This window comes from Salmo salar, chromosome ssa17, assembly GCF_905237065.1.
Source record: "Salmo salar chromosome ssa17, Ssal_v3.1, whole genome shotgun sequence".
NCBI classification, from domain to species: domain Eukaryota; kingdom Metazoa; phylum Chordata; class Actinopteri; order Salmoniformes; family Salmonidae; genus Salmo; species Salmo salar.
The window spans coordinates 57,635,995-57,649,869 of record NC_059458.1 but is presented as its reverse complement, the minus strand read 5'-3'; the positions used below and the strand labels follow the sequence as shown (position 1 = coordinate 57,649,869).

Here is a 13,875-nt window from a genome sequence, read left to right as displayed (position 1 = left end):
ACCACATGAAAAGAAAGATGATGGATTGAGTGAGTGAGGAGCTTTGGGCAAAATATATAAGTGCGTCAAGGGCACTTATCTTCATTATAACTCAGAAGGAAGATACTGACAACCAATGGGCTTGACGAAGATAGTAACTGAGGGCCCTCTGTCTGTTCTCCTCTACCTCTTTACTCTTTGTTTAGTGTCTCTTCCCTGTCTCCCACATCTATAACAATATTGTCCTTTCTTTTTGGCTCGTCTCCAACACAAATGTTGACATTGGTGCAGTCCCGGTTGAAGGCTGGTGTCTCCTCCTCAATTGCCCCCTTTCACCTTGAAGTTCTGCAGACCCCCTCACAGTCCCTCTTCAGTTCCTTTTGACCGCCCACACCCCTCTTCCTTAGACCAGGACCCAGGTCTCTGCCCGTCCTTTGTTTGAGATCATGCTTTATCTTACAAAAGGCAGAGTGAATCTGACTGACGCAGGCACAACCAACAATCACTGCCATGTTACAGGAGGAGAGGAGGGACAGGGGGGTCTGTTTCCTGGTTTGGGCCTAATTCAGGGTTTTGTGTGGTTTCAGGGAATACAGTGTTGTGTGGTTTCAGGGAATACAGTGTTGTGTGGTTTGGTTTTCTCCGTCTTTCAGATTTAGTCTAGCACCATTAGAACTTGGAAATATTGAACGTTAGATTGTGATTCAGATGTCATATGGGAGGGATGTGAATTACCAGTAGAACTGATTTGAATTTGAGTGCTTTGTTCATCCTTCTCTGGCCAGTGATTTGAGTCCGGGGGATGTGAGAGGAGTTGGGATCAAGCCCAGGACTGATAGTGATTTGGGCCTTAGAGCACACACCCTCTCTCTACACGCTTCCACTGGTGGAGAATTTCATTAGCAGTACAGTGCCAGAGAATGACAACACGCTCTCACTCCCTCCCACTGGGCACACACTGGTTGAATCAACGTTGTTTCCAGATCATTTCAATGAAATTACGTTGAACCAACTTGGATTCAATGTTGAATTGGCTGTGCCCAGTGGGCTGTTGAAATGCAAAGTGAAGCGTGTATAGGGGTTGACACTTATTAGGCAAGGACACACACACAGCTGCTCTGCTATTTCATAACTCATAACCAGCACAAGAGATGCAAACTCAGCAAAAATAAACTGCTTTACTCCACCTCGGATAACGGCCCTGATGACAACCCCTTGTGACAGTCTAGGATAGATGCTAAATTCAACCGTCTCTGTCGTCACTAGTTACAGCTTAATGTCTGTCATCACTTGTGTGTGTTTCTCTGTTACCGTGTTTTGTTTCAGGGCTGGCATTACACATAAATCCATCTGCCTGTGGATCGCCCCGCACCAAGCTGGGAGATGTTCGTGATGTGGCACAGGGTGATTGGTCAGTCAACTCTGCCAGTAACAACACGTTTACCTTAGTCGAAACTTACAGCTAGCTCAATTATGTTCAAGTGTCTCTATTCGCTCGTTGAAATAAATGGGTTTGATTTTCTTAGCTAATGTTATCGTTGTTGTTTTCCCTTCCCTTAGGAACCCAGCTATCCCCACACTTAATTTGGTGACAGTTTATGTCCTGGTCACCTCGGTAACGCCACTCACAGCCTTTCTTCATCACACGGGCCTGGTCAGGACAAGCGAAGACACGGACAGCCACACCACACAGGTACTGAGGACCCTATTCAATCTAATCTGTTCACCGGGTATCTGGGATTATAGATTCATTATATTCAATGTGATATATATATATATATATATATATATATATATATATATAGATAGTACCAGTCTGTCACGTCCTGACCATAGTAAGATGTTATTTTCTATGGTAGAGTAGGTCAGGGCGTGACAGGGGGTGTTTTGTGTTTTCTATGTTTTCTATTTCTATGTTCTTAGGTTCTAGTTTTTGTATTTCTATGTTGGTTTGTTTGGGATGATCTCCAATTGGAGGCAGCTGGTCCTCGTTGTCTCTAATTGGAGATCATACTTAAGTAGGGGTTTTTCTTCCTGGGTTTTGTGGGTGATTATTTTTGAGTAGTGTTTGTTTCTCCTCTGCGTCACGGTTTGTTGTGTTGTCAATTCAGTTTATTTATGTATTGCAAAGTTTCACAGATTAAATAAAATGTGGAACTACACACACGCTGCACCTTGGTCCTCTCCTTTTGACAGCTGTGACACAGTCAAAAGTTTGGACACACCTACTCATTTATTTTTACTACTAGAATAATAGTGAAGACATCAAAACTATGAAATAAAACATATGGAATCATGTACAGTAGTAACTGAAAAAGTGTTAACAAATCAAAATAGATTTTATTTTTGAGATTCTTCAAAGTAGCCACCTTTTGCCTTGATGACAGCTTGGCACACTCTTGGCATACTCTCAACCAGCTTCATGAGGTAGTCACCTGGAATGCATTTCAATTAACAGGTGTGCCTTGTTAAAAGTTCATTTATGGAATTTCTTTCCTTCTTAACGTGTTTGAGCCAATCAGTTGTGTTGTGACAAGGTAGGGGTGGTATATCGAAGTAGCCAAATTTGGTAAAAAAAGAAGTCCATATTATGGCATGAACAGCTCAAATAAGCAAAGAGAAACGACAGTCCACGACAGTGGAAATTAACCACTACTAAACGACAACAATAATAATAAGACTTGCTTGGGCCAAAAAACACAATCAGTGGACACTAGACCGGTGGAAAATTGTCGTTTGGGCTGATGAGTCCAAATTTGAAATTTTTGGTTCCAACCGCTGTGTCTTTGTGAGATGCAGAGTAGGTAAACGGATGATCTCCGCATGTGTGGTTCCCACCGTGAAGCATGGAGGCGTGATGGTGTGGGGATGGTGTGAGGGTGCTTTGCTGGTGACACTGTCTGTGATTTATTTAGAATTCAAGGCACACTTAACCAGCATGGCTACCACAGCATTCTGCAGCGATATGCCATCCTATCTGGTTTGCACTTAGTGGGAATATCATTTGTTTTTCAACAAGACAATGACCCAAACACACCTCCAGGCTGTGTAAGGGCTATTTGACCAAGGAGAGTGCTGGAGTGCTCCATCAGATGACGTGGCCTCCACAATCCCCCGACCTCAACCCAATTGAGATTGTTTGGACCGCCGAGTGAAGCAGCCAACAAGTGCAGCCAACAAGTGCTCAGCATATGTCGGAACTCCTTCAAGACTGTTGTAAAAGCATTCCTCATGAAGCTGGTTGAGAGAATACCAAGAGTGTGCAAAGCTGTCATCAAGGCAAAGGGTGGCTACTTTGAAGAATCGGTTTATCACTTTTTTGATTGCTACATGATTACATATGTGTTATTTCATAGTTTTGATGTCTTCACTATTATTCTACAATGTAGAAAATAGTATAAATAAAGAAAAACCATTCAATGAGTAGGTATATCCAAACTTTTGACTTGTGTGTATATATATATATATATATTACTGTTCAAAAGTTTGGGGTCACTTAGAAATGTCCTTGTTTTTGAAAGAGAACCACATTTTTTGTCCATTAAAATAACATCAAAATGATCAGAACTACAGTGTGGACATTGTTAATGATGTAAATGACTATTGTAGCTGGAAACGGCTGATTTGTAATAGAATAACTACATAGGCGTACAGAGGCCCATTATCAGCTACCATCACTCCTGTGTTCTAATGGCACGTTGTGTTAGCTAATCCAAGTTGATCATTTTAAAATGCCAATTGATCATTAGAAAACCATTTTGCAATTATGTTAGCACAACTGAAAACTGTTGTTCTGATTAAAGAAGCAATACAACTGGCATTCTTAGACTAGTTGAGTATCTGGAGCATCAGCATTTGTGGGTTCAATTACAGGCTCAAAATGGCCACAAAAAAGAACTTTCTTCTGAAACTCGTCAGTCTATTCTTATTCTGAGAAATGAAGGTTATTCCATGCGAGAAATTGCCAAGAAACTGAAGATCTTGTACAACGCTATGTGCTACTCCCTTCATAGAACAGCGCAAACTGGCTCTAACCAGAATATAAAGAGGAGTGGGAGGCCCCGGTGCACAACTGAGCAAGAGGGCAAGTACATTACAGTGTCTAGTTTGAGAAACAGACGCCTCACAAGTCCTCAACTGGCAGCTTCATTAAATAGTACCCGCAAACACCAGTCTCAACGTCAACAGTGAAGAGGCGACTCCGGGATGCTGGCCTTCTAGGCAGAGTGTTTCCATTCAGATCCAGCGACCAGAATCTTAGATGTAGTTTATATGCTCAGAACCTCTATACTTCATCCAAAAATGGGGTTTCTTTCTTTCAAAAACAAGGACATTTCAAAGTGACCCCAAACTTTTGAACGGTAGTGTATATATAACCTATTTTATTGAATGTAGCCCTGAGTTCTTGATAAAGCTGGACCTACAGTCAACATAGTAAAGATCTCAAGCTATACACTAAGCTATGCCTTTTAGAAAACTCGTTTCTTCCTTCCTTCTCTCCAGAATGTTTGTGCTGCGTATTTTCTCCATGTGGTGTTGATTAGGCTGTTACAGCTGTGTAGTGGGAGGGTTGTGTGGTAACTGGCTAAGTATGTTCCTAGCATATTGCTCCTAAATGAGCTTAGGGCTTTCAATTCACACTGTGCTGCAAACAGACCCAGTGGATGCACATGCAGTATAATGGATAGATTAGATATATAGCTATGGTGGAACATGTTTTTGATATTTGTTTTCTCCAGTTATTTCTTAAAGTTACGTTCAGGCCTAATGTTGTTTTTGTGCTTCTTTGGTCGTAAACATGCTGAAATATTGGAGCATGTGCAAACGCAAACACACCACACACAAAACTAATGCCAGAACTGTCTCTGTGGCAGAAACACAGTAAGCCATAGTGTTCCTTTCCAATAACCCAACATTCCACTCTGTTATACCAATCAACTACCGACTTATCCAATCTCATATCTCTTCTGACTAGTTAACCTCTCGTTGACATCTACGTGTCTCTGAAACTCAAAGCTGCGCCACCAAATGACCAAAACCATGCCAAATATCTGGAGCTCTGAACGTCCTGATCCTACTGCCCTGATGTTGTCTCCGGAGACTCCCCGTCCCTTTTTAAAAGGCCCTGTTAATAGTGTGTGTTCGTGCGTGTATGCCCGTGCATGTGTGGTTGTGGAGTAGCCAACCACACCACATGCTTCGGATTTGAGCACAGTAATGCCTGATTCCCAACCCTGGCCAACCATCACTCACTGGCACACTATTGGGATTATCTCAAATGAAATCTGTCTCTGTCAGATGAAATGTAATCTAACTAGATTACATCTATTAGATGTAATATGTGATGGGACTGAGTGAGAGAGTGGTTGGCGTTTTCTGTCATATGAAAGCTGGGGTTGTGGATTAGTGAATGTGGACTATTACTGCCACCTGTTGGAACAGAGTATTCGTTTTTTCCCCAACTGCTTACACACGTTTTCAAAACTCTACACACAATTCCCAAAACTGCACACACAAAATGCCTCACTTCTCCTTCAAAATGTAACACTGCATTCAAAATGCCATAAACACATGTCAGAATGAAGCATTTGCATCAAATGGCAAACACTGCTTTCATAATAGTACATTTTTGGATATACCATGTAAACACTGTTGTTCTAAATCTAAAGCTCTTTGGTCTTTCATAGGCTTATATCTACATTTCAATACAATGTTCTACAGTGAAAGTAATCTGCTGAGAGGGGTAACAAGTACACTGTAAACACCAATGCAATGTAGAAACAGAAAATATTTATTAGGCCAAACGTTACTGTTGTATACAGTAGCATACAACAAAACCATAAACATATGTAAACCAAAAGCATATTCTTTAGAATACAGTAAAGAACACAATTGTGTGTGTGGGGGGTCCCGGGGGGGCAGTCCAGGAATTGGTAGTGTCACCAGTGCTAAGCTTCATCTCTTCTCCGGGCTGGATCTGGCCACAATAATTCGTCCACATCACAAGATAGGTTCTCTTGCCAAAACATCGAGGGAAGCATCTCGTAGCATGGCGTATCCAACCTCTATGTCCCCACATGCGTCCTCCATTGCCTGGAGAAGCGGCATGCGGGCATAGGGTTGGCGATCATACACTTTCCAGCGCCAGGCTGAGAAGAATTCCTCTATGGGATTTAGAAATGGTGAATATGGGGGTAGGTACAAAACTACAAATTGTGGGATGGGTGGCAAACCAGTTTTGGACCAGAACAGCCCGGTGAAAACTAACATTGTCCCATAAAACCACAAATCTAGCAGGCTCCTGATCTGGATCAGGGACAAGCATTGTGTAAATTGCATCCAGAAAAGTGAGCATATGGCCAGTGTGGCATTCTGAGGGAGGACCCCGTTTTGAGTGATGGCAGCACAGTTATATTACCCGCACGCTGTCCAGGGACATTGGTAATTGCCCTCTGTCCTATTACATTTCTTCCGCGGCGCCTGGTTTTGGTGACGTTGAAGCCAACCTCATCCACATAAATAAATTAATGGCGAATTACATGGGCATCCAGCTCCAATACTCTCTAACAGACAAAAGGATATACAGATGAGTAAATATGGTATGTCTGAAGTACTGGAAGTAGTGTTGCATACATACCTCTACAAAGTCATGTCGCATATTCTTGACTCTGTCAAGAGTTTCTCTCAAATGGCACCTTGTAAAGTTGTTTCATCGTCACTCGGTGCTGTTGGAGGATGCATTGTATGGTCGACAGGCTTACAGCATTGATGTTGTTAAATATGGTGTCATTATTCAAGATATGCTCTCTTATCTCTCGAATCCTAATTGCATTGTTGGCCAAAACCATATTTATAATTGCAGTCTCTTGTACATCTGTAAACAAGCGTCCTCGTCCTCCATGAGGTCTTTGCCTTTCCACTCTGTACAGAATTCAAACACAGTATGTGTTCAGCATAGGAACTGTAAACAATGTACAAAAAAAAGGTAGTACAGCATGATAACCAACCTCATTCAATGCAGTGCAGTAAATGGATGGCTTAGAGTTACAAATGTTTATGCAATACTATGCAGTCATACGTATTTTACAGTACATTACTGTAATGCTAAAATAGTCATTAGGTAGTTGCATACCTGTTCTCATTTCTGAAGGTTCGAATTATGGACGCCACTGTAAATCGACTCAAGTTGGGCTGGACTCTCAGTCCAGCCTCTCTCATGGTCAAACCGTGGTTGATCAACAAGTGTTGCCCTAATCTCAGAGATGGCTCTCCTTCCTTCTCTTCTTTGCCCTTGTCGCCTTCTCCGCCTTCTCCTCCTTCTCCGCCTTCTCCTCCTTCTCCTTCTTCTCCTCCTTCTCCTTCTTCTCCTCCTCCTCCTCCTTCTCCTCCTCCTCCTCCTCATCTTGCTCTCTGTCCATTGTTGGCATCCATTGTTCAAAAGAGGTAATCTGACCTTTGACCTATTTATAGGCCTATACTACAGTAAAGCAGTGATTGGTTAGTGATCAGTTAAGCAATTAGTGTTTGCACATGTGAGGAGTGTGTGTGTGACCTGGTGAATAAGTGTAGCATTTTGATTGGTTGTGTTTGGAAAAGGAAAGCAAGTCACTTCCTGTTAGATTTTTGTGTTTTAGTTAGAGAATTGTGTGTAGTATTTTGAAAAAAGTGTTTTATGCAATTGACAACTGAGTCGAAGGCTGAGAAATAGCTTATGGTTTTGGATATTTGGTGTGTAGTTTTGCACTTTGAGTGAGAGGTTTCAAAAATCGTGTGACATGAAAAGATTTTGTGTGTAAGCATATTACATTTACATGGAATCTCTCCATACGAGCGCAAATCAGTTATTGTCTTGACTGATATTGAGGTGTTATAATTAAGTTGGAATCTATCCAACTCTGCTGGGTACAGACTTTAACTTCTTCAGACTTTTTTAACACTGACAACACTTCTTCTTTATCCCCCCTCTCTCTTTCTCTATCGCTTTTTCTCTCTCACTCTTTGTGTCTTTCTTTTTTTCACCCTCGCTTTCTCCTTCTCTTCATCGCTCTCTCGCAGCTCAAGCCCTTTCTTCTCCAGCAGCTGGGTCCTGTTGCGTCCCACGAGGCATTGGACCATGTGAAGGAGGTCATAGGTCAGGTGTTGAGGGTGGCAGCATTGACCAATGAGGAGCCTAGCTCTCGGCACAGGTTAGCCAGCCTCGGATCAACCTCACAACTGTTCAATTATTAATCTCTGTGCATCATTCTGATTTGTCACTATTCTATGTGACTGTTTCTCCTGTAGGTGGTGTCTCCTGTGTTTCCAGCTGATGACATTCACTCTTCAGTTCAGTGGTTCCCTTCTACCTGTCATAGTGAAGGTAAGAGGGGGTTATTGCTGGGTCGGCACATTGCTACTGTAGCCGGTCTCTACTGATGTTTTTTTAAAGTAGTCACTAGGTGGCGCCATAAGACTGTGATACCAGCTTCATTCAAAGACAGCAACATACGTTATATATAAAAAGGTACATGGACACCCCTTCAAATGAGTGGATTCAGCTATTTCAGCCTCACCCGTTGCTGACAGCTTGCGCACACAGCCATGCAATCTCCATAGACAAACATTGGCAGTATAATGGCCTTACTGTAGAGCTCAGTGACTTTCAATGTGGCACCGTCATAGGATGCCACCTTTCCAACAAGTCAGTTCGTCAAATGTCTGCCCTGCTATAGCTTCCCCAGTCAAGTGTAAGTGCTGTTATTGTGAAGTGGAAACTTCTAAGAGTAACAACGGTTCAGCCGCGAAGTGGTAGGTCACACAAGCTCACAGAATGGGGCCGCCGAGTGCTGAAGCGCGTAGCGCGTAAAAATCGTCTGTCCTCATTTGCAACACTCACTACTGAGTTCCAAACGGCCTCTGGAAACAACGTCAGCACAAGAACTGTTCGTCGGGAGCTTCATGAAATGGGTTTCCATGGCCGAGCAGAAGCACACAAGCCTAAGTTTACCACGTCGGCTGGCTGGTGTAAAGCTCGCCGCCATTGGAGTGATGAATCACGCTTTACCATCTGGCAGTCCGACGAACGAATCTGGGTTTGGCGGATGCCAGGAGAACGCTACCTGCCCCAATGCATAGTGCCAACTGTAAAGTTTGGTGGAGGAGGAATAATGGACTGGGGCTACTTTTCATGGTTTGGGTTAGGCCCCTTAGTTCCAGTAAAGGGAAATCTTAACGCTACAGCATACAATGACATTCTAGACGATTCTGTGCTTCTAACTTTGTGGCAACGGTTTGGGGAAGGCCCTTTCCTGTTTCAGCATGACTATGTGCAGAAAGCGAGGTCCATACAGAAATGGTTTGTTCAGATCGGTGTGGAAGAACTTGACTGGCATACACAAAGCCCTGACCTCAACCCCATCGAACACCTTTGGAATGAATTGGAACGCCGACTGTGAGCCAGGCCTAATCGCCCAACATCAGTGCCCGACCTCACTAATGCTCTTGTGGCTAAATAGAAGTAATGTTCCAACATCTAGTGGAAAGCCTTCCCAGAAGAGTGGAGGCTGTTCTAGCAGCAAAGGGAGGACCAACTAGATATTAATGCTCATGATTATGGAATGAGATGTTCGACGAGCAGGTGTCCACATACGTTTGGTCATGTAGTGTAACTTCAGAGTTGAGCAGAGAAGAGAGAGTCAGTATTTTAGCTGCTGTGCTGCATACATGTGGGTTGCATACAAACACACATGTGCACTCACACACGCACATACCCACGCATGCACACTGCTGAGTGATACAACTAGTCACGTTATAAAAACCATTACACTTAAAGGGCCTGCCTTGAAGTATTTGAATTGGTTTGACCCAGAGATGCCTTCCCCTTTTTCCAGATTCCAAACATGGTGTCCATTGGTTCCACTCCTATAACCCGAGCCACCAATAAACATGATGATATTTCCTTCTATAGGCGGTATTGCCTGTTCCATGTACTCATCTTAGGAAGAGCAACATGTCTCGGTTTAATGTGACTAATTCCTTCCTTGAATTCCACTCATTGCTTACACCTCTCCAATACTTTCATACCTCTAAGTGTGAGTCAGGGTAGAGGGAAGGGAGCAGGTCATTGTGTTGGCATCCATTCATACATTTCCTAAGGTATTAAGATAACTAATGTATCCACTAGGTGGCAGAACGTGCTTACTCTCAGTACAGTCCCTTAATGAAAGCCATTGCTAAAAGTTTCCCTTAATCTCTGTCTGAAAGGCTGAGACTGACCTGCACTTTGATGGGCTGAGGGACCCAGGGTTTGACGGACAGATCACAAAAGAGTTCATCCTGGAAGATGCTCTTCTCTTCCTGCTCCCAGCACACAGTGGACTGGCCAGTCTGAAGAGCCCTTCACACACTGAGACAGACGATGGACAGAGGGTACTAAACAACCGTGTTTAACTTAATAAAGCACTCAATGCTATGAGGGCAATGACAATGGACTCCTTTTAACATGACAATTTCAGAGAGAAAGTTTTATGGATATTATAATTCCATTAACCTTCACAATTTGTTTTGTGTGTTTCTGGTCAGTATGGTGGTTGTGGGGGGACATACGGTCTCTGTCTACCAGAACACCAGACTCTCCTCCTCCTCCAGTTCCTCCGTCAGCTGAGGACACCAGGGCCATTTGATCTGGTACACCTCTATTCCACATTACCCTCTGTTATAGTGCATTCGGAAAGTTTTCAGACCCATTCACTTTTTCCACATTTTGTCATGTTACAGCCTTATTCGAAAATCATTTTTTCCCCTCATCAATCTACACACAATACCCCATAATGACAAAGCAAAAACAGGTTTTTAGAAATTTGTGCAAATGTATAACATTTTTTAAACTGAAATATCACATTTACATAAGTACATAAGACCCTTTACTCAGTACTTTGTTGAAGCACCTTTGGCAGCGATTACAGCCTCGAGTCTTCTTGGGTATGACGGTATCCTCTCAAGCTCTGTCAGGTTGGATGGGGAGCGTCGCTGCACAGCCATTTTCTGGTCTTTCCAGAGATGTTTGGTCGGGTTCAAGTCCCGGCTCTGGCTGGGCCACTCAAGGACATTCAGAGACTTGTCCCAAAGCCACTCCTGCATTGTCTTGGCTGTGTGCTTAGGGTTGTTGTCCTGTTGGAAGGTAAACCTTCACCCCAGTCTGAGGTCCTGAGCGCTCTGGAGCAGGTTTTCATCAAGGATCTCTCTCTGTACTTTGCTCCGTTCATCTTTCCCTTGATCCTGACGAGTCTCCCAGTCCCTGCCACAGCATGATGCTGCCACCACCATGCTTCACTGTAGGGATGGAATTGGCCAGGTGATGAGCGGTGCCTGGTTTCCTCCAGATGTAACGCTTGTCATTCAGGCCAAAGAGTTTCATTAGACCAGAGAATCTTATTTCTCATGGTTCGAGAGTCCTTTAGGTGCCTTTTGGCAAACTCCAAGCGGGCTGTCATGTGCCTTTTACTGAGGAGTTGCTTCCGTCTGGCCACTACCATAAAGGCCTGATTGGTGGAGTGCTGCAGAGATGGTTGTCCTTCTGGAAGGTTCTCCCATCTCCACAGATGAACTCCGGAGTTCTGTCAGAGTGACCATCGGGTTCTTGGTCACCTCCCTGACCAAGGCCCTTTTCACCTGATTGCTCAGTTTGGCCTGGCGTCCAGCCCTAGGAAGAGTCTTGGTGGTTCAAAACTTATTCCATTAAAGAATGGTGTCGGCCACTGTGTTCTTGAAGACCTTCAATGATGCAGACATTTTTTGGTACCCTTCCCCAGATCTGTGCCTCGACACAATCCTGTCTCGGAGCTCTACGGACAATTCTTTCGACTTCATGGCTTGGTTTTTGCTCTGATATGCACTGGGAACTGTGGGACCTTATATAGACATCTGTGTGTGCCTTTCCAAATCATGTCCAATCAATTGAATTTACCACAGGTGGACTCCAATCAAGTTGTAGAAACATCTCAAGTATGATCAATGGAAACAGGATGCACCTGAGCTCAATTTTGAGCCTCATAGTAAAGGGTCTAAATACTTATGTAAATAAGGTTTTTCAGTTTTTTATTTGTAATACATTTGCAAACATTTCTAAACCTGTTTTCGCTTTGTCAATATGGGGTATTGTGTGTAGATTGATGAGGGGAAACATTGATATAATCCATTTTGGAATAAGGCTGTAACGTAATAAAATGTGGAAAAGGGGAAGGGGTCTGAGTACTTTCCGAATGCACTGTATAGAATATAACCAGATTAATTGAAAAGCATAATGTAATCAATGCTACAGAACACTTACAGTGGTTCCAGATTGTAATCATGTTATTTAGAGTGTCTGTATTCCCAGTAACTGAAAACCTGTCTATATCCAGCTTTATCCTGCAGCTTCTCCAGAGCGCTCTCCTATCCAAGACTTTCTGTTTCGATCGTTCCCTAGAGCAGAGGAGTCTGGGAGTGGGCGGCACTTCTCAGCATTGTTGGACAGAGTCTGTTCTCATTATACAGAGCAGAGGAACCAGACTTACAGGTGAGCACAAGCGTGCGCGTGCACACACACACACACATATACACACACACACATCAATCAGTTCACATGAGGTTCTGTTACCTTGCTCTATCCCTTTGGTGTTGTCTTACTCTCCATATATTTGGAAAGGATAGACCAAACAATTGAACAAACAAATGACTGGGCTGGGGGGAATAAAGCTTGGCTGAATTGAAGGATGTTTTTCATTCCCCAACCTCCCCTAAGCATCCCTTGATTTGGTGCATGTACGTTAGTCTGGCTGTAGCAGGAGAGAGGAGCTTCATGCCCATTCCACTCAGACTGGAACATAATTAGGTTAAATCCCTGCTTGGCTGGCTCCACTGGCGGGCCCCATCCTTCCTCCCATCCTTCCCATGGCTGTGGCACAGAGCTGGGCTGCTGGCACTCAGAACACAGCCTCCCTCTGCCCTCGGGCTGGGTGGACTTCTGGTGCTGAGCACGGAGCTAGGAACATGTAGCACGTTCACGGGCAGGGAACCAGGCGAAATTATGAGCATGATGGGAAGAAAGAATGGGAGGTAGTGGAGGAATGGGGATGGTAAGGGGTAGAGGAGGGGTTGGTGATGGAAGGGTTTGGAAGAGGACTGGAAGGGGGAACAGGGTGCTGGATGTGGGAAATGGAGAAAACGGGGATGGAGGATCATTTTTTTATTTAACTTTTATTTAACTAGGAAAGTTAGTTAATAACATATTCTTATTTACAATGACGGCCTAGAGAAGAAGAAAAGGGAGAGTTTATCAGGCTAGAGAAAAAGGAGGGCGTGTCTGGAGAACAGCCAGTATAGTTGACTTTGATTGGGTGAGGGTTATAACAAGTGTTGATAATCACCTCTGGACCTCGTATAGGCCAGAAGGGAACCAATTGGAATGTTGACGCTGACCAGGAAAGTGTGTGTGTGTGTTTGATCACCATATGTGTGTTTTTACTATATCCATATTTGTGCAGTTGGTTTGTGTGAGACTGTGAATGTGCTTGAACTACTTATAAAAAGGTCCTTTTATTAGAGAGCTTAAAGTCTGTCATCACTCTTGTTTTTTTATTGCAAGGAAAGTCCTCAGAATGACTGAGTGGATGTTCCCATTAATCCCTGTTCAAATGGGACATTTATTTTCTAAATAATGACAGTCTTCCATGTTTCCCATAGGACCAACGAGGCAGAGACACAGACCGGGTGGGACCAACACTCAGGCTCCCAGGACCTCCCTGGAGACAGAGGTGAGGCACTGCTCAGGTGTAGGCTAATTGGCTGGCTCTGGAGCACCTCACCAACAGGATGCATAGAAATGGATTGGAATTAGAATGTTGTATATCTCAATGGTTTGAAGTGTGACGCTCTGAG

The 13,875-nt window shown here is 43.6% G+C and overlaps 1 protein-coding gene across 1 annotated transcript in view; it reads left to right on the top strand.

Moving 5' to 3' along the window:
* The window catches only part of LOC106576170 (cadherin-like and PC-esterase domain-containing protein 1), an 81,511-nt gene that overhangs the window by 29,162 nt on the left and 38,474 nt on the right, over positions 1 to 13,875 (top strand). The window contains exons 5-12 of the mRNA XM_014153135.2: positions 1,306 to 1,390; positions 1,540 to 1,672; positions 8,035 to 8,165; positions 8,263 to 8,338; positions 10,222 to 10,386; positions 10,540 to 10,644; positions 12,360 to 12,514; positions 13,681 to 13,751. Coding sequence (XP_014008610.2) covers positions 1,306 to 1,390; positions 1,540 to 1,672; positions 8,035 to 8,165; positions 8,263 to 8,338; positions 10,222 to 10,386; positions 10,540 to 10,644; positions 12,360 to 12,514; positions 13,681 to 13,751 — 921 coding nt within the window. The remainder of the gene's footprint in view (positions 1 to 1,305; positions 1,391 to 1,539; positions 1,673 to 8,034; positions 8,166 to 8,262; positions 8,339 to 10,221; positions 10,387 to 10,539; positions 10,645 to 12,359; positions 12,515 to 13,680; positions 13,752 to 13,875) is intronic.